Raw genomic sequence first — 23,735 nt, 5'->3', positions numbered from 1 at the left:
ATTTCCTTTTAGGTCTTTTTGTGTTCTTTTGTGGTATTCCTGACCTCAAGCTCCATAAAAGCTCATGACCTCTTAAACCTTCTCACCAGACTCTCAAAACCACACACCTCACCCCCTCAAAACTTCCTTCTTGGGACTGGCTAGTCAGACCCTGCCAAATTCTTGTACCAATTTGTAATCTGGCCTCCATAACAATGTCTTCCTCAGACTGCCTGAAGTCCCAGCAGTAGCCACTGCTGAAACCTGGTACTGTTAGAAGAGAAACGTGCTATAGCCAAATCAGAATGACCAGCAGGACTCTAAGACAGGACATCCTCTCCAGACAAGGGGCAGCAGTTCCAATTTGAGCAAACTGACACCTAATCAAGTGTTAAACACCTGCTGAATGTGTTCCCTGTTGAGTATTCAGGCCTTACCTTTGAGAAAGCAACTTTTTAGATAAATATAATCTTCAGGATATATATAAAACCCTTCAATATGAACACTGAATGCAATAATCAAGCCAATTGATTTTACATATTTATTTTCAATATGTATTCTTATAGGTTTTGAAAATACTGTTGCTTTTCTTAATATATTTACATAATCATACAAAAATATATAAATACAATCTATTTAAACACAAAGTCAAAAAATTCACAGTCATTAATAATTTACAACAAATCAAGTTTATCCATAGAATCCACAAGGCTCAATTGAGGCAGGTTAGCCAAATTTTTAAAAAAGTTGCTTAACTTCTTCTAGGCAGAAAACTCAATCCAAACTTTGCAAGTTATTAAATCATACAAGAACACTGGCAGAAAGTTCAAACCATCTTCTTGCAAATAGCACAGAGAATTTAAAAACAAACAATTCAGTTTGGATAAACTACAAAACTTCATGAAAGTCAAAAAACAGAATTGCAGTCTGGCAAAATAATATGCCTACATATGACCATATATTAGTTTACTTCATTCTACATCTTAAAAAAAAAACATACTTTCAAAAATTTCAACATGTTTACATAAAATATTTCAATACATGAGAATAGGTCACTTACTTTTTCTACTCTTTTTAAACAAAGTTTCACTCTACCTTTGCCAAAACAATCAGAGTTTGGTTCACAGCGCTGAAGTTTATTGAAAACTTGAATAGTGGCCTCATGACAGGTGTTTTTGTTCTCTTTCAAACTTTGGCTCTGGGTCTTCTTCTGAAGTCTCTGTTTGAGTCAGTGGTTTCTAATGATAGTCAGGTTTAGCAATTGAGCAGATAAATATTTTTGATATTCACTCGAAGAAGGAGGGAAGCCTCTGAAAAGTGTAGTAACCATGAGCTTCACTGTGGCCCGAACTAAGAACAAAAGGCTAGAGGTCTCAAAGTCCCCTGGCTGGGAATAGTCACACAGAACTTTGGAAGGGAGAAAGAGTAACAAAAATCTGGAGGTATATATACGAGGCACATTCGAATGGATTGCCAACTTCAGGGATTTTGCAAATGCAGTAGCAGATCCAAGAATTCAGAACGGAAGTTTTTCTGCTCCTCTTCTTCCTATTGTGTTTGAACACACAGCTTATAAAAAATCCCCAACAGTCCAATGCACCAGCTCAACAGACCACTCTGGCTTTTGGCACAGATATTCCTCAGATTCTGAACTGAGTCACATTGATAAAATAACTCCACATGCTGGCTGTGGCTTCAACAAGTAGCAAGAAATTCCCCTTCCATAAATCCCTACAAAACAAAACTTTCCCAACTGCCTGGTTTCAAGAATCATTGGCTCTTTACATTGGTGACATCATTCTAATTGGAATTTTTGTCTTCTAAGTAAAATTATTAAATTCAACTCAATGTTGCAGAACTTCTTCTTCCTCACATTATTTCCAGGCAACCATGATAGTTTAGTAGGGGAGAAGCAGGCCATACATGAAGCCTGGATTTCTGAAGCTGCTGGAAACCACTCCAAAGAGCGTTATATCTGGCTCCAATTCCACAGGTTAAGTTACCAATTTCAGAGAATTGTGTAGTTAATTGTCACCATACGGCAGAGTCAAATTCAAACATGCAGTAGTTTTTCACAATGCATCTGAACAGCAGATCAATCAATGTGCTGAGCAAGTAGAATGCTGGCTAATTAAGTGGTTGATGGATAATTTTGCATTTTCTGTGCATCGCCAAAATAAAATTGAGAGTTTGAATGGTATTGAACAGTCAGTTGGTATTGTAGAAATATACACAATTCTGTTTCCAAAAGCAAATCACACACTTTAGGATTTGAAAGCATTCTTCCCAATTTTGACAGTGAAGGCTTCATATTAATGAGCTGGTGTCAGAGATTCTTTTGATACCTAAACATATGGAGAAAACATGCAAAACGCAAGTAATTATTTAACATACCTTTGACTGTCATACAAACCAATCTGTCAGACAAGGTCATTTATAAACTACAGGAAGATTTTACTTGAATATGTTGAATTGATATAGTCTGTTCCTAAACTTACACATACCAGAGGCTTCAAATAAAACAAGATATATTATTTAATCTACTGTCTTGTTTTCTCAGTAACTAGGAGAAAGTGAGGATGCTGGAGAGTCAGTCAAAAAGTGTGGGGCTAGAAATGCACAGCAGCTCAGGCAGCATCTGAGGAGTAGGAGAGTCTGCTTTCAGGCCATCAGCCCTTCATCAGGAATGACATTCTTGATGAAGGGCTTATGCCCAAAATGTCAACTCTCCTGCTCCTCGGATGCTGCTTGACCTGCTGTGCTTTTCCAGTGCTACATTTTGACTCTTATTTTCTCAGTAGTTCACTTTATTTCTTATATTGTGTTACTTGTAGATTGCCTGTCCTTTTATCAAGGTTTAAAAGATGTTTGCAGTCTTTCACATTTAGTTTGATTAGTTCACATACAAAGCCCTCAGTGCTCTAATGTCAAAACAGTCGATTGACAGATGGCAAAGTTATTTAGCTATAGTTTTCTACCAGGCTACTTAATTCTCAGAGTAGAATAATAGCCCACCTTACCTTTGCTTCAATAAGTTGCCATTCTAAAACCTTTTTTGTTTGCCTATTTTAAGGGGGTTCACATTCCGTCTCTGCAGGTGTAATCATGGGATCGATGACAACTGCAAGGGCAGAAACAACAAAATGCCATTTGTAAAATGATGAGATAAATCTCTTCCAAATGGAGGAAATGGGAAAGTAAAAGCCAATTTTCATGATGATGAAAAATGTGTTCACTGATTGACCACTTGCTACAGACCCTGCCCAATGTTGCTTTCCATTGGGAAATCAATTTTGGATGCACATGGAAAGTTGATCTGCTACTATCCATATGCTCTACCAAGGTTGATCTTTGTCACAGGAACTAACTCAGAACAAAAGTTAAGGAAGGTTAGTAGTTGATTCCACTAGTACCTACAGTCCTCCTGTTGCCACTTTTCATGTTGTTATAACACAGACAGCAAGTTTCAACTGTTAAAAGCATCACAGAAAAACATAATCCTGTCTTCCCCTAAAATTCTCACAAGTGTACTTTCCTAAAAAAAGGGGGTGTGATTACTGGGAAGCAATCAGGAGTCGGAATCTTGACTGATTTTTGCACATTGCTCCTCACTCCGTGATCAAAAGACATGGAGGGCACTGGAAGGGGTTCCCAAGAAAATGACGGTTTCTTGAAAAATTCATTTGTTGGTATTTTCAATTTCAAATTTATGTTTCTCATGCAGTGATTTACTTCCCACAGGAGAGTGGGAAAATATAACTAAGCAACAGCAAATTCTACATTTGTAGTTTTAACTTTTTCTTCCCACCCCATTCCTATTTTTACTGTTTGATGGATAAAAGCAAAATCGAACACAATTAAGAAATATGTTTCAACTGATTTGAATGATAGCATCAATGCATGAATGAAAAATCAGAAATACAGGTGGAGCATTTTTCACGGTTCATAATTCTAAAGTTCTTGAATGCTCACTTGCATGTTTTCTAGTGATAACGACATCATGTACAGAGGGATTTACCTTGCTCACTTTGTTTTGATTTTAGGATGCAGGACACAATCATAATGAATCCAAGTAGAATTGTCACAGGAACAACAATTGCTGCAATGAGATAACTCCTCTTCATTGAAGGGAACTTATCAAAATTTTCATCTGTCTTTTCCACTTCTAAAAGTTAAAAGCAATGGTAATTAAAACTTAGTAATTAAAACAGCAGCCTAGTTTACAAACCAACATTACAACCCATTTAAAATAGAAATCAGTAACTGTAGCTAGTAGAAATACTACTGGCTTGCATACATACATAACTAATGGGATATGTATCTTATCTAAACTTTAAGAAATTTGTTTTTGTTCATGTTGTTGAAGTATCTTGGGAGACCTTATTGCATCGAAGTTGGTTTCACAACTGATCTGTGATGCAGAGTGATGCCGAGGGCCTGGCTTCAATTCCTGCACCTGCTGAAATCACCATGAAGGATTCTCCCTCAACCTGTCCCTCCCCAGAGGTATGGTGACCCTCAGGTTAAACCATCATCAGTCATCTATCTCCCTCTCCAGTGAGAAAGCAGTCCTATATAGTTAGGACTATTGCCATTTTACCTTTATTAGGTAATAAGAAGTTGTTGGTGTTTTTAAATTATCAATGTGAAGTAGGGTGACTTGTATTTATGTAATTGTTTATTCTATTAGTTGCCTCACTTTGTTAGCATATACAAGGAACTGTCATTTTGATAAGTCTGTTGAGATCAGAAACTCACTGGCTCTGGATTCCTGGCTCCTAGCTTGCATTCTGCTCTCATGCAACAGACTACATTACGTATAATCAGTGAACTATTCACCATATTGCTACTCAAATAGGATTTCTAATAATCCTGATGAAAATGTAGTGGTCAGAACTATTTCCAATGTAGTAACCTTTTCTCCATTATTGCCGCAAGTCTTCTCCCTTAATGTAGATATCGAGGCAAATATTCATAAGCACCCAGCAAAAGCTGCAGTGCTGGAATCAGGAAGCCCAATTAATCTCTCACCAGTCACACTGCATTGGAGATTTTCCAATGGCAAGCAGTCAGTCAGGTCTGACAAGAGGTGACAAAGGGCTTACATTATGTCATGGGAAGAAATAAACTATCCTTTGTCCAATCAGTGTGTGTGTGTGTGTGTATGTGTTGTGTTTATAAGATTAGAATGCAAAAATAAGCTACTAGGAAAGCCTCCTAGATTAAAGTGTGGTTGTACAAGTTTGCATGAAAATGTTAATCACTGTAAATTGAAATTGCTAGCTATACAAATTCTTTACATTCCGCTTGAAATACATTGATCAAATAAAGGTAATAAAAAAGTGACCTACCTTTAATGTGTAAAATAGCTGAAGTATTCATATTAAGTTCCTTATTCCAGAACATACACAAATAAGCATCATTAGTCTCTGCTTTTATCCTAAGTACACTTCTGATATTGTACAATCCATCGGTGCCAGTAAAGTGGGTGGTATTTGCTGTTTCGTTAATGTCAGATCCATTTGCATAATACCAGATAACCTCAGCTAAAGGATATCCGATGGATTGACAGACAAACTCTGTCTCTTTCTTTTCTTTTGTTTTGATGGTCTCTATTTGTTTGTAAGAAGCTGTAAAATAGAAAAGATATGGTGTCATTTAACCTGGCTGTGATTTTAAACATTCTGAAGTTATTGTATTTTTACAGGAGGATTTTCACTGTGTACAGTTTAAATGTTTCAATTTAAATCAGTACAAAACTGGTTTCTTTGCTACTATTTTCTTACTTTTCCACTTTTATAGTTTTCAAGCACTAATGCTTTGAGATGTTTAGGTTGTTCCTGAGTTACACCTTTGTGGCTTAATGTCACAACACATGTTGGCCTCTATTGAACTCTGCCTATGTCCTGTGCCTCCATATGACAGGACACTTGAGATCAACAGCTCCTTGCGTAGGGACTTACTGACACAGCCTCACACTTAAGAACAATTTAAATCTTAATTTTAAAAGTTTGCCCACCTCTGACTTCCAGTGCAGTCTCTTTATAATCCACTCCATTGAGATCAATAAGACAGCGGTAGGTCCCTGCATCAGAAACTCTAACTTGATTAATCTCCAGCACTGCACGACCTCTGCGGAGTTCATCCAGCAGCAGAAATGCTCGTTCTCGGTATTCCTGGGGTTGGGCCTCAAGAACTGGTTTCCCGTTCATCAACTGATAAACCAATCGAGAAGTTCCATCATCGAGCACATAATGCCAGTACACCTTTATCTGGTTTGCATTAAAGTTGGATTCAACTGGAAACTGACATTCCATTGTAATGTTATTTCCATAGGATGCAATGTAGGACGTTCTGGGAGCAGTGACTATAAAAATACCTGAAATGATAGAATGTGGAATTATTCAATGGTTTTAGACAGATATATGGATTGAACTTGTCATAGTTTTCTTGACTGCTGCCATAATAATCAGCTCCCTGAGAAACACCATTAACATTGTGTACATATTTTCCAAGGTTTCCACAGTAGACAATTAGGAGAAAAATCTGTGGAAATTCACCCCATTAATTAATTTAAGTTAACAATTCACATTTGTCCTGGAGAATAATGAGTGCCAGAGATATAAAACAGAAGCCAGAGACATTGATTAAATTAGACATATTTTAAATCAGTTAGGATCATTTCGATCCTATACAAGTCCTAGCTAATTGTATATCAGCAAATGTAATTAAACTAATTCTGCCTGTGTTTATAGTTTGGTATTTAAAGCCATTTTATGAGGCTACTCTGTTTTGTTAACATTTGTCCTAAATAGAACCATCCAGCTAAGCAAGTCACATTTTTTTCTGTAGCTAGTCTTTCCACTCTAATATGGCAACTCAGCATGGAGAAGTGTGTCAAACAAGCGCACAATATTCTCACCATCTTTCCTTTTTTATTAGTGTTTCTTCAGCATAAGATAGCTGAGTGTTAGTGACATCCATTGCTGTGGGCTGAGCATGCAGGAATCACCTGACCTGCAGACATGCTGTACCAGGAGCATTGCATGTTTCACCCATCACTGACACAGGGAGTGCTGAAGTCTACCCAAATACTGGTGAATAATCAATTAATTATGGACTCACTGGAGAGCAATCCCAGATTAATTTTTATTCTGTATGACTCAGATTGGCAAAACCACAAGTAGTGAGATATATGCTTTGTTCTTAAAAGAAATGTTTTTGAACATTGAGAAGTATTCTTGCCACAGCATAATATATTGACCCTTGTGACATCTGGTGTTTATTGGCTTTGAAGCCCGTAAGAAGGTTGATGTGTGAGGAGAAATTGAATTGAGGAGAACCTACTGCGAATCCTCTTACAAGGATGCCTTCCTTGAAGAAGCTCTCTTCCTCCCTCTACAAAGATTTCAGTGAGTCCCTCTCTCACTGCACCCCCCAGGTCATCTCCTCTGCACAGAAGCTCTTCAGCCACATTCTCAAACAGACTCGCTACCACAGCCATATCTCCTTCCTCAGCACCTGCCTATGGACTTATCCCGCATGGACTCCGGACTACATTCCGACCAACAAAACTTGGACCCAACCAGGACAACCAGTACCTACAACAAATCCGAAGCCTCCATTCCTGAAGAAGGGCTTATGCCCGAAACGTCGATTCTCCTGTTCCCTGGATGCTGCCTGACCTGCTGCGCTTTTCCAGCAACACATTTTCAGCAGAGAAATTGAATTGGTTAGGAATGCACTCACTGGAGTTAAGAATGAGGGGGGACCTCACAGAAACCTAGAAAATTCTAACAGGACGATACAAGTTACATGCAAGAAGAATGTACCTGACGGTGGAGCAGTCCAGATATAGAAATCACAGTTTAGAGATAAGGGGTAAACCCTTTAGCCCTGAGATGAGGAGACACTTCTTCCCCCAGAGAGTGGTAAGCCTGTGGAATTCACTGCTACACAAGTTGTTGAGGCCAAAACATTGTGTTTTCAAGCAGGAGGAAGATCGAGATCTTGTGCCTTAAGGGATTGATGGATATGGGAGGACGATAGAGTTATGATATTGAGCTTGATCAATCATAGTCATATTGAATGGTGGAACAGGCTTGAAGAGGCAAATGGCCTATCACTACTCCTATGTAATCTACTTATGTTTTTATGGTTAACCAGCAATTGACTGAAAAATCTGAATCAATTATCTACTGGTGCTTCAACAATAGGACACACTGCGTTGTCAGCGGGGGTGGTGGAGGCAGACATGATACATCTTAAATGAGACTTAATCAAGACAAATACATGAATGGGCAGGGAGCAGAGGCATACAAGTCTTTAGAAAATAGGCAACAGGTTTAGATAGAGGATCTGGATCAGTGCAGGCCTGGAGGGCTGAAGGTCCTGTTCCTGTGCCGTAATTTTCTTTGTTCTTTGTAACTTCTAATGGTTTAGAAACTTATTATCTGGAAATACCAAGATCTAAAGGTCCCAACATACATTTGTGTTTTGCACTTTATTGCTGAAGTGGCAAAACCCATATTGAATTTAGTGTGCAAAATCTTACCTGTCACCAAGGGTAAGTGAGCTCCCAGTACAATCAATAACGATAGAGTTTTCATATTTCTTAAGTGATCTGAAACAAAAACATGCTTTTCTTAGTTAGGTTCTATTTTATAGATAAGTCATTAACTTTTGATTTATCCGGTTTCTGAACAGTATCAAGTTCTATTTAAACACTCCCATCCCACATACTTAATTGGCTGACTGATGCTATGGCTTTTGATGGGATATAGCAGTTAATTGGATAGTTATAGAGTCATAGAGCTGTACAACATGGAACAGACCCTTTGGTCCAACTCATCCTTGCCGACCTATCTCATGAATACTATGGAAGAAAGGAATGATTACGTTCTGGAACAGAGGAGAATGAAGAATAAAAATGCTTAACTATCACTCTGCACTTTGATCACCTTCCCATCTCCTTGCTGTGTACAGTGTCTATGTGTTGAGGGGCACCGTTCTGTGTTTATATGTCATCATTGTCTATGTTTGCCCTATCAAACTGATTTAATATTTAAAATGTTCATCACAAGTCACTAAGTATCATCATGAAAATAGAAAGTGATTCAGCAGCTCCTCGAAATCAAAATATGTAAATGTTGCAGTCTTGAATAGAAATCTAGCATTATAATCCACCCTATACAATCCTACCTTTAAAGGATTAAATACAGCAAACAAAACCAGTGATAAGTAAATTTCATTATACACAGACTCTTTCTGGAACTTCAGAAATACCATGTGGTCAGCAAATTTAGAGCAACCATCTGCACAAGGCAAAAGGTCTGCAAATGACATTAACCCAGTCTCACAGGTTCCCTGCTGCACTTAATTCGGAATATTGCTATCCCAGCAGCCCAAAAAGTACCAAGACTATTCCTCAAATTATCTTGGCCCTGGCTGTGCTGTCTGTATACTATATACAATGATGTTGATCATCCAAATGTCTTTTCTATTTTGTACAACATACTTCAGATTGGTCAGTGAACAGCCCATTGCTAACAATTAGTGTGCATTTTTAACTCCCTTAGACTGGAGTAGATAAATTGCTACCACACAGAATTGCGTATTTTAACTTTAGCAGTTTCAATTTCCTTAAACATCACTTTCTGCAACAATTTTAAATTTTACTGTACAAAGTCACCAGCTATACTATTGAGATTAACATCTACAATATTACAATACCTGCAAATAAATCCCTTCTTTTGATCTAAACAGCGTGGTAAACCTATTTAATTGTGTCTGATTTCATTATGACCATGAATGTTTTCATTATTGTTAATGGACAGTAAAGTTGCAGTCAAAGTTCACACAATAATAAATTTAGCATCGCTTGCAGGAAGTCAGAACCATTTGTCAAACGAACAGTGTTTTGAGCTCACTTGCAATTTCACAGCAAATTAAGTGGGCTTTTCTTCTAAATACTGAAGGGCACTGACTTTTGTCCTGCACCATTTACAGCAAAAATGAATCATAATTTTCAGACGCTTCAGCACGTGGTTTAAATTTCCAAAGCAGTTGTTTACGAGCAGCTGGTTAGCGGGGAAGAAAAGTGAGTCAGAGTTGTATCTTGTCAGAGAATATTAAAAAAAAGTGTTTCCTCAATTTTTAAGCTTTGAGCCAATGCTACATGCTCTGGGAGTGGGGTTGAATAGGGTTGCCAAACAAAGTTTCCATGGAAGCCAGGAAATGTATGCAAGTATGAAATCTATAGAACTTTCAGAATCATTGGTCTATAGAATGTCAGGAATGCGATGTGACATTTAGCCAGACCAAACCCAAGTCAGGCGGGCATTTTAATTTGCATTGGAAACCAACAGGAGTACCGTTTCCTCTCTATGTAAAATTAGAAATGAAAAGGAGATAAGTCTAAAGAAACGTGAAAAACAGTAGGCAGTGCAAGCAGACTTTGTTACGCGGAAATGTAGCTGCTTGCGAAGCGTGAAATAGAACAAACCCAACTTTCAGATATTTCAATGCTCCAAATTGTACTGGAACTCATTCAAATTTTTTGTGAAACTGAGAGACATGGAGAAACACCTAATGATACTATCCTCTTTGCAAAGTGTGTTTGCATTAGATGATAATCAATTTTAATTGAAACAATCGCGTTTTATTTTCGGGCTTTATTTTAATGCGCTATGATATAGTGCAAAAACCTGGCTCTGTAACCAGAAGTAGCAAAGTGTCATTGTGTTTCTGCACACTGTTACAACTGTGACTTATTGAAATTACTTTGTTACATCAACTCTGTGACTAACATTTTCTACCACCAGATACTATTAGTACATAAAACAGCGGCAAAAATACAACTGCAGTATTCGTGAATCATCATTAAAAATTAGAAAAAACACCTAATATTTACTGTCCTAAACAAACTTGAACTCTGCTGTTCCCCTACAAGTCACTAATTGATGATGCCGATAGTTGCGCCCAGCATCCAAGAAACACAAGTCCAGCTTAATTCTGTCACAGTCGGGCGTGGTTAATTACACAATGTGACCAGAATGGGACCCACAGGTACTCAATCCACCTACTTCTATCTCAACACAGAGGAGTAGACTTTTTCATGTGAATAGCATTGTAAACTTCAGTCCTCGTCCTTCTTATTACCAACTGTTCCCTGACACATCTTATTCCGAGAACTTATCCCCTTTTCTGCAGAGAAAGCTACAAGTCTGAGAATAGGGAAATATTCCAAGCTGCTCTGCCTAGCACATCACAACCAAGAACATTATCCCCCACGCCTCACCCGGCGCTCCTAGACTGAGCTCGAGAATATGAGTACATCCTGGTAAATTTTCCATCCATGTGAGGATGAAGAGGAGTGGGGGCTGGGCATTGTTGGGAGTGCAATGCACACAGGTCGGTTTTGTACTGGACAACATTGTGTACCATAGAAATTTGAAGCTTAACAGAACAAAATGACTGGACTCTTTATTAGAAGTCCAACTGTTACTGTTATTTTAATACTTTATAATGACCAAAAGTACATGTTTCACATTGAGAGATACTAAATTAGCAATTTAGTACAGCAAAACATTCAATCTCAGATGTAAACACCTCAGTCAATTTGAACTATATAATTTGTTCTATCAAATTTCGAACGTTGAATTACATTATCTGAACACTTAGTTGTACCTACAGTAGTATACATATAATATCATCAATTATGTGGCGATTAACCTTGCCAAGATCCATTACTATTTCGTTTGGACAAGAACAGTCGTTTAAACTTGGGAATGGGTATCCGACTGCATTTCCAGGCTTAGTATGCGTCCTCAGTTGCAGTGCTAGAGCAAAGGAACTATCATCAAACACTAATTATATAACACGGACGGCGATAAAAAGCTCAACTGTTCCTCCCTGCGTTAATGCCTTTCAGCTCCTCTCTGTATTTAAAGAAAAGCTTCAGAATTGCACACTAAACTGTAATTTCATTGAAATCGTAAAATGGTTACGCTTTCCTCCGTAATCAAACATTTCCATCTCCAGCATGGTCCCCTGAAATAGTGTCCCTTTATCAGCAACTAATTCTGATTTGAAAGTGCAAAAAAAGTCACTCTGAAGTATATACATTGAGGACATATGCGGCAGATTAACCTAACTTACCAGGCTCTCCACTTAATGCTTATCAGTAAGTCACCAGTTGTATCTCCAGTGTAGGTGTACTGGGATTCTCGACCTCTCTTTATACGAAACATGAAGCGTAGAAATTCCCTCGGCTCAACTGTTCATTTCCGGTTTCAATGTGCCAGTAAAATCATTGTTTTCTACATGTCATGAAATGCTGGTTTTGCGGTTCTTCGAAATCTGACTTCATCTGGAACTTGTATGTATGCCTTATTCCGAGTGGCTCTGAGCTACAGCTTGTCTGGGAAGTATCTGATTTCTCGGCAGTAAGTGAATGGTTCAGCCCCCTCCCCTCCCGTCCCCACATTACCCCCTCCTTCTCCATGGGCTTGTAATTTAATAGATGTGCGCCGTCTGACTCAATCTCCAGTTCATGTAGAATCCGCCGAATCCCCCGAAAAATTTAATTAATGTTTGAACGACAATTTCGGTAATAAGCAAATCAAGCTGACGTTCTCCAGGATAAGACCAAAAGCAAAAGCTGCAAAAATTCAACCACGAAAAGTAGTCGATCTTAAATGTTAACTCTGTCTCACTCCATGGATCGTGCCTGACCATCTGAATTATTCCAGCCTTTTCTTTGTCTCTTTCTTAGCTGAGTTCTCCCAGCGAGTATATTTTGTTTTTTTTTACATGATGTTCTCCAGTTACTGGTTCCACAGAATATTACGTTTCACTGTTTGGTCTCCTGTTGCCTTGTTCCTTTCTCCAGTAGCTTTCAAAAAGGAATCTGGAAGTTCTGTGGTATCTAGCTCCATCCACTCATCCAGTACAGTGTCCAGTGGTTGTCATTCAGTTAGTGTTTACAGTAAGGGCACTAGGATTAGTACCAATTGATCCTTACAACAATAACAATAACCCAGATTTATTTAGCATCTTTCACAAAATGAAATACTCCAAAGCATCACAGACATGTTACAATGCAAAACTTGACACCGAGCTTTGTTTGAAAAAGCTGGAAAAGCACAACAGATCAGGCAGCATCCGAGGGGCAGGAGAATTGACATTTCGGTACATAAGCCCTTCATCAGGAATGAGGCTTGTGGGCGGTGGGGGTGAGGCTGGGGGAAAATAGCTTCAAATGTAATAGGTCGATGAAGGTGAGGAGAGAAGGTGATAGGTCAGAGAGGAAGGTGGAGCGGATAGATGGGAAAGGTGATGGATGGTTAGGAGGGTTGTGCCAAGTTGGAGGTTTGGGAATGGGATCATGTGGGGAGAGGGGAAATGAGGAAACTGTTGAAATCTACATTGGTCCAGGGTCCTGAGGCATTCTTCCTCCAGGCGCGGGGTCACTGGATTTGGCCCAGGACCTGCATGTCCTTGACAAAGTGAGTGGGGGAGTTGAAGTGTTCAGCTACGGGGCAGTGGGGTTGGTTGGTGCGGATGTCCCAGAGATGTTCTCTGAAATGATCCTTAAGTAGGTGTCCTGTCTCCCTGATGTACAGGAGATGACGTTGGGTGCAACGGATACAGTAGGTGACATTGGTAGAGGTACAGTTGGATGCGGAAGGATCCTTTGTAGCCTTGGACAGAGGTGAAGGGAGTGGTGTAGGTGTAGGTTTTGCACTTCCTGCGGTGGCAGGGGAAGGTGCCAGGAGTGGGTATGGGCTGGTTGGGGGTGGGGGTGGTGGGGCATGGATCTGATGAGGGAGTCACGGAAGGAATGGTCTCTCCGGAACACTGATAGGGATGGGGAGGGGAATATATCTTTGGTGTTGGGTCTGTTTGTAGGTGCTGAAAGTGGCGAAGGATGATGCGATGTATGCTGAGGTTGGGGGGTGGAAGGTGAGGACCAGGGGGGTTTCTGTCCTTGTTACATTTGGAGGGATGGGGTTCGAAGGCGGAGGTGCAGGAAGTGAAGGAGATGCACTGGAGGGCATTATCGACCATGTGGGAAGGGAAGTTGCGATCTTGATAGAAGGAGGCAATCTGGGATTTTCTAAGGTGAAATTGGTCATCCTGGGAACAGAATCGGCAGAGGTGGAGGAATTGGGAATAGGGGATGATGCTTTTACAGGCAGTAGACTACACTTTTTGGGAGGAGGTGTAGTCTAGGTCACTGGAAGTCAGTGGGGTTGTAGTATACATCCGTGCTCAGTTAGTCACCGGAGATGGAGATACAGACATCCGGGAAGGGAAGGAAGGAGTCCAAGATGGTCCAGGTAAATTTGAAGTCGGGGTGAAAGGTGTTGGTGAAGTTGATGAACTGTTCAACCTCCTCATGGGAGCATGAGGTAGTGCCGATACAGTATCAATGTAGTGAAGGAACAGGTGGGGTATGGTGCCAGTGTAAATGCGAAAGATGGACTGTTCCACGTACCCGACAAAGAGGCAGGCATAACTGGGTCCCATGCGGATGCCCATGACTATCCCTTTGGTTTGGAGAAAGTGGGATGATTGGAAGAAGAAGTTGTTATGGGTGAGGACCAGTTCAACCAGGCTTGGTGTCCTGAATGTGGGGAGTTCCTCGACTAAGGGGGTCAGGACAGTGCCAAGGTATGCAGAGATGAGTTCGGTGGGACAGGAGCAGGCTGAGACAATGGGTTGACTGGGGCAGTCAGGTTTGTGAATCTTTGGTAGGAGGTAGAATCGGGCGGTCCGGGATTCACGGACAATGAGGTTGGAAGCTGTGGATGGGCGATCACCAGAGGTGATGAGGTTGTGGATGGTCTGGGAGAGAATGGCTTGGTGATGGGAGATGAGGTCATGGTTGAGGGTGCAGTAGGAGGACGTGTCTACGAGGTGACACCTGGCTTCAGAGGTATAGAGGTCAGTTCGTCAAACTACCACTACTGATTTTAGGAAAGGTCATCAAAAATGTGGTTAACTTAGGTAGCATTTGAGGAGCATCATGAAGGAGCAAAGGTATTGCAGTATATGACAGATCTGCCAAGGCTATAGTAGAATGATGAAAGGTAGAGATAACAAGGCTTGTATGAGGACTTCAGCAGCAAAGGAGTTGAGTCGGGGGTGGGATAGTCAGAGGTGATGAATGTAATGAAAATGGAACTCTGTGGTCTTAGTGATGATATGGATATGGACGGAAACTCAACATGGGATAAAATATGTCACTTGATTTCTGAATGGGCTGGTTCCATGTCAGACAATTGCCAGGGAGAGGAGTGGAACCAGTTGTTAGTGAATGATATCTGTGGTTCAAACATTTCAAACAGTGGACATTTTCCAATTTGGAAATAGAGGAAATTTCTGCTTGCCCTGTAGTTGATACCAGAAAAATAATCAGATGATTTAAAGACTGTGCATAGGAGCTGAAAAAGGAGCCATTTTAATCAATAATCTGACTTTGATGGATCCATCTCTGGACCTGAAACAGTTTCCACCACTGATTGTGCTGTCTTCTGGCAGGAGAGATGGTCGCCCTGACTCTAGCCTGTCCCCAGTTCAGCAACACCTGCCTCAATGTTGAAAATGCAGATCTTGATTACCTTGAAATCTACCTGTTATCATTTCAATATCAATCATCAGAAAGAAACAGCTTCCCAGCTGTCAATCTTTTCCCATGTTAGTATCCAAATTTTGGAACAATGTCATAACTGCTCTTTCCTCTGACAGCTTAATCAATATATTTACATTTCAGTCCTGTGAATCTTCATTTTACCACAAGAGAGAGTTTTTAAAAAAAAAAGATTTACATCAAATTATTGTCCCTACCGTTTTGAAACACAGGATCACTTCCTTCATTTTGTCTCCAACTGCCATGCCACCCCTTCCATGTCATTCTCATTCCATGCCATTCTGTCTTTGTGATTCCATCCCTCTCTTCCATGTTATCTCTGTCATACTCTTGCTCACTCCATTCCCCTTCCCATCAATTCTATCCCATCCCTCACAGAAGCAACCTACTCAGTCAGGGTAACTTTGTTTTTGGGACCCCATTCTGTCATTTTTGCTCACCACTATCACCCTCCACCCTCCAGTGTCTTCGACTATGAGCAGCTGTATGTGGGTCTGTTTGTGCACCAGGCACCACCTACTAAGTAATCCCACCAATAGACTTACTCTTTAAACTAATCAGTCAAACAATCTAGACAAATAAAAATGAAGTATTGCAATTATAGGTGTTTATTTTACTTCTTCAGTACATTATATTCCTAAGGTACACATATGCTTTACAAAAAACTTGTTGTTGTTACATTGACAGAATTTTCCATTGCTATATCTAGTTTCTGAGGAGATCTTCTGACACAGTTGGGCATGTCCCAGCCAAACCAAAATCTGCAGCCTCAAATCCCATCTGCCTTGATGGTCAAGTTTACACCATTGACTAAACAGGATGAGTCTCCACTTGCAAATCTATTTGGCACATGCCAATAGCAGCTGATAAGAGTGGGAGAGATTCATGCTCAGCCACATTATGGAGTGCCTACTGTCACCATCCATTGCTCTGACTCTACAACATGTATGTAAAAGTGCATATTGCCTCAGTAATGTGCACTATTGCGTGAACTTTAACGCATAATCATTTGAGTTTTGCAATGTATTTATTTTTGTTCCTCTGCTCACTTAAAAAAAAACATTTTTGGAGGATCCTGTATTTTTCCCATTTTCAGTTACTTGTTACCCTGCAGGAATTGTATAGTTAATAATATGCTGGACTTCTTCCAACACATTTTGAATAACAGAGTCACAACTGATCTCTCATTTACAGAAAAAAACATGGAGGCAAAATATTTTGTTTCTTCTTCAGTCTAAACTAGGCGATTAAGGTTACATTTATTTCCCATTGCTAGTTTCCTTAACAATGGCATGTTTCACTAGGCTATTTCAGATAGCAGTAAGCACCGGCTGTGGAGTTTTGGACTAGAAGCATGTTCGAGGCTAACTTGGTTGAGCTGAATTTGAATTTAATTCAGTTTTACGATTCTACATGATTAAATTAAAACTCAGTTAAAGATATCTATGCAAGCAGCATTCCTTGTAGTTTTGTTGTATCAGCAGAGGGGAAAAAATACTGTGTTTGCTATCAGGAATAACAGTCTTACATGTGGGAATCTTGCTGAATACATGAAGTTTGACAGGCAGGAGGCTGGGAGAACACAGCAAGCCAGGCAACATCAAAAGGTGGGGAAGTCAACATTTCAAGAGTCCTGAATAGGATACTAATAGGAAATAATAGGAAATTAATGGAAAATACGAAAAGGGTAAATCCTCAAATTACAATAATTGTTTTACAACTGAATACAGTACAAATATTTCCAGTTGATATCTGCTGCACTTGCCTGGAGCCACATGTATGAGAAAGAAGGAAGAATCAGTGTGATTAATTATTATTTTAAATTAAATTTTAAATTTGCATAATTGGCATATATTTGAGAAATGAATTTCAACACTTAAATGTTAAGCATATTTTGGGAAGAAGAAAAGAAGGTTGTATATTATATGGAAAATAAAGCTGAAAAGATGTAAAGGTTAAAAGGCCATTTAAAAATGCATTAGAGTTTATTTCTAGTAGAATGGAATTGACAAGTAGAGAAATTATGCTGAAATTTTTATTGAACATTCATAATACTGTAAACAATTTTTTTGGTCACAACATAAAATTGAAAGAGACATTGTAAGATTTACAAGTATGATTGAAATATAGGAAATTGAGGGGCTATTATAGAAGTAGTAAAACATTAGATTTTTGTATGAAAAACGAGATGAAACACTTGACTTTGGGATGACATTTAGTCATGTAACCTTGCCACCACAAAACGTAGCTGATTCCAGCATTGTAACATTATCTATTCCTGCCCCAGTTCTGGCCATTCACCTCTCCTACAGTAATTTCTCAAACTTAAAATGTTTGTTTAAAACCCTCCCATTTCTGTAAATTCCTTCCGCCCAGAAGCTTTTAAAATATTGCAGTCATCTAACTCTGACCTCTTATGCATTGCCAGAGGCCTTCCTTCCACCTCAGCCACTCATGCAAGATGGTCTTTTAATTCCTAGAAGCATGATGACTGGCTTGAAAGTGGACACTGACCCTTGTGGCATATTGGTCATAGATGAAGGTAAAACTTTTTCTCAACATTTTAGCAGATGGTCCTGATGGCTTGCAGTCTGAGTGAAATGGGTCAGGTTTCTCAAAGGGCTGTGGCAGCTCTATGGAAAAGGAAAAAGATCAGAATGTTCACATGGCAGATCTGTCTATTTATCACCTGTTTCATACATCTATTCACACCAATTTGACTCAAACTGCAGATAGCTTCTTTTGTGGCCTGGAAGAAGATAAAGGCACATAAGCTGAGAGTGGCAATGACCTTGACTGACACTGGCTCTGTGCTTCCACCAGAGAGGCTTGATGTTGCTGAGAAGCAAGTCTTTCTTTTGAGTCAGATCTGACAATACTCTATTGTTTCCATATAGTCCAGCAAATGGATTTAATTGGGGTGTAATATTGATTGGCCAGTTCAGTTCAAGATTAGAGTGGTGCTGGAAAAGCACAGCAGGTCAGGCAGCATCAGAGGAACAGGAAAATCGTTGTTTTGGGCAGATTTTTGGGAAATCTGGTCTGTGCTATCTGTTTGGTCCAGTCAAGATTATTGCTAACAGCCGACAGGACAGACCTGGGCAACATCAATCTGTCCTTATGTGACTACCATAATAGTCAGTTTAACCTAACCAGCTGAGTAGGAGGCTGACAGAGTAGTATTAATCTTAGATTTTCATGCTGTCCAAATTTTTCTTGCACCTCACTGGGAACTAATTATAATTAGTTATAATATTATTATAATGGATGAAGTTTGAAGTAAATTATCCCCCATGTAATTATGTGAAATGTTCAGCCAGATTTTGTGACAAGAGCTTCAGTGCATATATCCCTTTTGGTTCTGAATTGTTTCTTTTATAATAAAGTGATTGGCCTTAAATTAATAGTATCCTTGTCCTAGCTCTTTCCCACCAACCTATGAGATCACTCAGACTAAACCTATACATGAGCACATAAAATAGGAGCAAACGTAGGCCACTTTTCCTGAAGCACATTTTCTGGTGTTTCACTGCATTTTTACATATACAAGTGTAGCCAGGAGGCTGCTGGGCACCCAGGCCTAAGACTGGCCAACAAAGTGGAATTAAGGGGTCTGAGCATAAATGATTAAAGATTTGTTGGGTAACGTCTCTGCAATCTACAAATGTAATCAGGTGACTCCACCAGGATGTGAATGAGGACCTCTGAGCCTAAGTACTAATGGGCACAAATGTTACCTGGTATCAGTGGATACAAAGGGCCTATCCTTTCAGAACAGTATCTGGATTGTTACCCCCTGGAAAGGAACATCAAAACTATTTCCATTGATTAAGAACTGCACTCTGATTAGAGGACTTGGCAAAACTTTCTGGAAATATGCCAGAAAGGTATATAATCCTGGACTTTGCCTTGGAAGAGTAGCACTGACTGACTGAAGGTGCTCACGGTGAAATAATATTCTACCCAGAGTTTAACAGCAATCTCCAATTTCAAATGAGCATGGGAATTATTTCTGGGAACCTCGGCTATTTAAAAGGAGTTGAGTAACTTTGAACAACTTGCTTATTTTTGATTATTTGTTTAATGAAGGTGCAACTGTTTTATTAGCATTCAACTTGAGTCTCATGTTGGTTTAGAAAGTACATGGGTAAATATGTTTTGAACAATATACTGATCTAAGTGTGCAGAAGTATGTGTTTTGCCATGGACTACACAAGCGATTTGCCCCCAGCTGCAAAATTAAAAGAGCATCTGACTGCATGACTGCCGCAAGATAGAAATATTAACTATCCAATGAGGCTATGGGGTACTGGATCTTGCAAATTTAATGGGGCTAATATTCCTTAGCAGGACATGGAATACCTTTGTCCTGGGCTTAAAGATCAGGAAAAAAAAATAACACATAGAGTTCAAACCAAAGGTAAAGGAGAGAGATTTAGAGATAACACTGCAAAATTAGTGTAACAAATTTATATTATCAGTTGCCATCATTGATGCACAGATTGGTTGGATTTTATCATTAAAATATTAAAGAAAAATGGTATTTCAAAAGTGAATTGAATTAATGCTTGCATCTTGTTTTGAGATGGTTTTCTTTTTTACCTGAACTTCTTTTGCCTTTCAAGTATTTACCCTATAAACCTACATCATGTACTTGGTGGGGAAGAGATTGGTTTGGTTTCTAGGAATTACTACATGTCATTATATTACATGTGTATCAAGGGGCAAAGTGGTCTTGAGTCTACCTGTATGCTAATATTTTAATGAAGGACCATCCTTACAACCTGGTCCACTAAATTATGGGGACAGGTTTCCTAAACCCACCTTATATTACTTTGAATACAGCAGAGTAGGGAGTGATCTAATTGAAATGCTAAGATGATAGAACTATTTGTGAGACTAGACAGTTAGAAGCTATGTCTACTATTGTAGAAATCCAGTTCAAGGAAACTTAGCATCAAAATTCAAATTAGGCCATTTTTCGGGATGCTGTTCCTAATACTCACAGAGGAACTTTGTGAAATAAAAAGTTAGAGACACTACCACTGAGACACAAGGACAGTGATATTCTATTGATAGGAATATGGCAGGCAAGACAAATTGGAGTAATTGATCAAGTAGAGAATGGGAAATCCAAAACTGCAATTTCTAATGACGAGAAATTTTAAGATCCGCCCACGCTGACATCAGCTGTCATATAAAGCAACTCCTTGCGTTTTGACATGTGACCAAACAGATCACTTACCCCAACGTAGAATTTCAGATTGCAGGTCCGTTTTGGAAAAAAAACCTGTTGCCTGACAACTGTGTGTACTCACGGTAATTTTTCAGTGTCCGGCGCCGCCTCGAGAAATTTCCAGTGTTGTCACTTGAAACTAGAGCAATCCCGAGGGTAACATGGGACTAGCCCAATGTTACAGGATAGGGGAGTGTACGTCGTGCTTTGTCAGAGTTCGTCGGTAAAGAGATTTGCAACTTGCCTTCAGGTAAATTGTTATGATGTTGGTCATGAATATTCAGGGCGGAGGGGAGGACACACACAGATCCAATATCCGCCTCCGGCACCATATCCTTTCAAATCATTAAATGATTTGTGGGAAGGAAGTGAATCGAGATACAAAGACAGTGAAGTGACGGCGATATATTTCAAAACCGGGATGCTGTGAAATTTGGTGGGGGATCTGATGTTGATGGTGTTTCTATGTGTTGTCCTTGTTCTTCTAGATGATAGAGGACAAGGTCTTGGAAGGGTCTGTGAAAGGAACATTCTTGAGTTGCTGCAGTGCATTTAGTAGATAGTGCACATTTCAACTGCAAAGCATTTGTGGTGGTGGGAGTGGATGTTTATGGATGTGGTATCAATCAAATGGGTTGTTTTGTACTGGATGGTGTCAAATTTCTTGAATGCAGTTGGAGCTGCACTCAGCCAGGTAAATGGTGATTATTATTTGTCCACAATAGGGCCTCAATTGGCAGCAACAATGGGAAAGCAATCTGGGAAGAACTGGGAAGGCAATGGAAACAAGTTTTCACCAGGGCTGCAGCATCAGAGATAATTCATTCTATTAGCCTATCTAAGAGAAATTTCCAGTTGGGTGATTGGGTACACCGTAAAAGAGAGCATCATTGAGAATGGAAAGGTTTTGGTGATGAAACATATCTTGATGACAACACCGTATATGCCAAAAATAACAATTACAACTAATTGGAATGAATTACACAATCAATGGTTCTGAGCAGTTGATACAAGCATCAAGATCGAGGGTTGGATTTTCCCATCGGAAACTGAAAACAAGAGGTAGGACCAATCCTGCAGTATGTTCCTGCCTCCCTTAGCACACTGCCTTCAAGTGCAATTTTCATGTGGCCAGGGTCTTAAACAGTCTAGATTCAAGCCTGCTGGCCAGTTAGTGGTTTGGAGAGTGGTGGGTGGGAATGGAGAAGGACATCAGGGGACTAGGTCACATTCTGGCCTGAATCATGTGCATACTGTAATGTCCATGGATTTTTAAAAGGAAATGTTTAAAGTAGCCAGGCTAATTTGAGAGGTGGAAACTGCGAAAGGGTTGGGAATGGATGTCAAAATGTCATTACTGATTTTTTTCTTTAACTATTCATATTTTTTCATTAAATTAAACTGTTTCAGCATTCCTATCCCTGTTCCAGAAGCTGAGGCTCACTAAGTTCCTAATGGCTGCTTATCCCCATGAACATCTGTGAAATCAGAAATGAGATCTTGACATACTCCATAAATCCAGTTTCTGACGTGGCAACTTTCCTGCTCTCTCCCCATCTTTGGGAAAGTCAGCTGAATGGAGAGTTAGAGAGGACAGACTAGCCTATAGGCTGACTGACTGTGCCACTTTATTTAGTTAATTAGCCACTAACCCAACCATTGTGCCACAAATGGTCATGTTTATTTTGAGATGAAATAGGTCAAGGACTGAATGTAGTGATGGGAATACTCATGGCACTCATAGTAGGGCTATCACACCCACTAAATAATTTTCTTCACTGGACACATATAAGACATCTGTTCCAAAGGTTTTTTTTTGGTGAGATCTGTTTTACTGAAAAAGACATGTTCAACTACTAGGAGATTGCAATTATTTATTGGTATTTCAACCATTCTGACATCTTTGTGATTATAGATGGGTAACACAGTGGAATTTGAGAACATTGTCATTGACGAGATAAGAACATAATTTAACATTTGGAGCCTGGCCTATTATTCAAGTGTTAAGTAAAGTGGAGCAACATTATATCAATAGTCCTCTTTAGAGGGTGATTTGTCCATCCTGATTTACAGACAGAAAGCATTACAATCTAAAAAGAAATGATGGATTTGTGATGCAATGTGGTAAACATCTTCAGAGATATTATTCTGTTCAGTGGAGTACTGAAGATCATATACACACAGTGTTATGTGGATGATCGCTCATTATGGAAGAATGGAGACTGGAGAGGTGAGAAAAATTATTAATTGACTTTGCTCCATTATAACAAATTCTTATAGAAGAAATCTTAAATGTTAATGGATAGTTACCAATCATAAACTGTTAGTTTTATGAAAAGCTGACAGCACAAAGAGCAAATGAAACATAATGCTTCATAAAGGTTATAGAGGCCTTTAATTTTTTGACATTTTGGTCATTTACTATTTCTGTTACTTTTAAGAGAGGAAAGAATTTTGATTGTATTGATTATAATTCAAGTGGAAGTTATTTAGGTCTCAGCTGGGGTCATATTTTTATATGCAATGCTCGTTTAAGAAACACATACTAAAATTAGAATAATATAGAAAAGACTAGCATGGTCCATGTGCAAGGATGATATTCAGGTTTGTGAGAAGGTCCATACAAATAAAAGGGTGCAGTGGTCGAGCCCTGACCTCTGGGTCAGAAGGTTCAAGTGTTTGCCAGAGGAGTGTCATGACATGCCCAGACAGATGGATAAAAATATGTATTTATTATATGTAATAATATATAAAATGATTCTGATAGTGTTGTTTCTCTTGGTATGGGATGTATATCTTTGTAAATAAAAACTGATAAATAAATAAAGAGTTTAGCATTCTGTCATTCTTTGCCTATGAGTTTTG

At 39.3% G+C, this 23,735-nt stretch overlaps 1 protein-coding gene and 1 pseudogene across 5 annotated transcripts; one reads left to right on the top strand and one right to left on the bottom strand.

The window, feature by feature from the left end:
• Positions 1-502: 502 nt before the first annotated feature.
• LOC122562385 (programmed cell death 1 ligand 1-like) lies at positions 503-21,191 on the bottom strand. 5 transcript variants are annotated; one of them, XM_087996562.1, is made up of 7 exons: positions 20,953-21,191; positions 8,534-8,602; positions 5,999-6,358; positions 5,331-5,609; positions 3,998-4,144; positions 3,000-3,100; positions 503-2,324 (listed from the first exon to the last, which is right to left on the bottom strand). In XM_087996562.1, the coding sequence occupies exons 2-6, from the start codon at positions 8,586-8,588 to the stop codon at positions 3,048-3,050; spliced, it is 894 nt and encodes a 297-aa protein (XP_087852688.1). In that variant the 5' UTR covers positions 8,589-8,602; positions 20,953-21,191; the 3' UTR covers positions 503-2,324; positions 3,000-3,047. The 5 variants fall into 5 exon arrangements, with proteins under 5 accessions (XP_087852688.1, XP_087852692.1, XP_043571181.1 ...); XM_087996566.1 differs by lacking the exon at positions 20,953-21,191 and adding an exon at positions 20,880-20,907; XM_043715246.2 differs by lacking the exon at positions 20,953-21,191 and adding an exon at positions 12,139-12,387.
• A 2,208-nt stretch (positions 21,192-23,399) lies between these two features.
• On the top strand, positions 23,400-23,498 carry LOC122539738 (U6 spliceosomal RNA; annotated as a pseudogene).
• Positions 23,499-23,735: the final 237 nt, after the last annotated feature.

This window comes from Chiloscyllium plagiosum, unplaced genomic scaffold (genome assembly GCF_037043375.1).
Source record: "Chiloscyllium plagiosum isolate Xiang-an unplaced genomic scaffold, Cpla_swu_hap1 HiC_scaffold_2, whole genome shotgun sequence".
In the NCBI taxonomy this organism is placed as follows: Eukaryota; Metazoa; Chordata; class Chondrichthyes; order Orectolobiformes; family Hemiscylliidae; genus Chiloscyllium; species Chiloscyllium plagiosum.
Note: the sequence above shows the minus strand (reverse complement) of the source record. Positions and strands in the feature narration are given on the sequence as shown.

Bases quoted from the DNA above. Each gene is read 5' to 3' on its own strand.
- LOC122562385 (XM_087996562.1), bottom strand. From the start codon at position 8,588: ATGAAAACTCTATCGTTATTGATTGTACTGGGAGCTCACTTACCCTTG. The intron at 5,610-5,998 runs GTGGGCAAACTT...TCTATTTTACAG, and splicing joins GACTGCACTGGAAGTCAGAG to CTTCTTACAAACAAATAGAG. The intron at 3,101-3,997 runs GTAAATCCCTCT...CTGCCCTTGCAG, and splicing joins ATCAAAACAAAGTGAGCAAG to TTGTCATCGATCCCATGATT.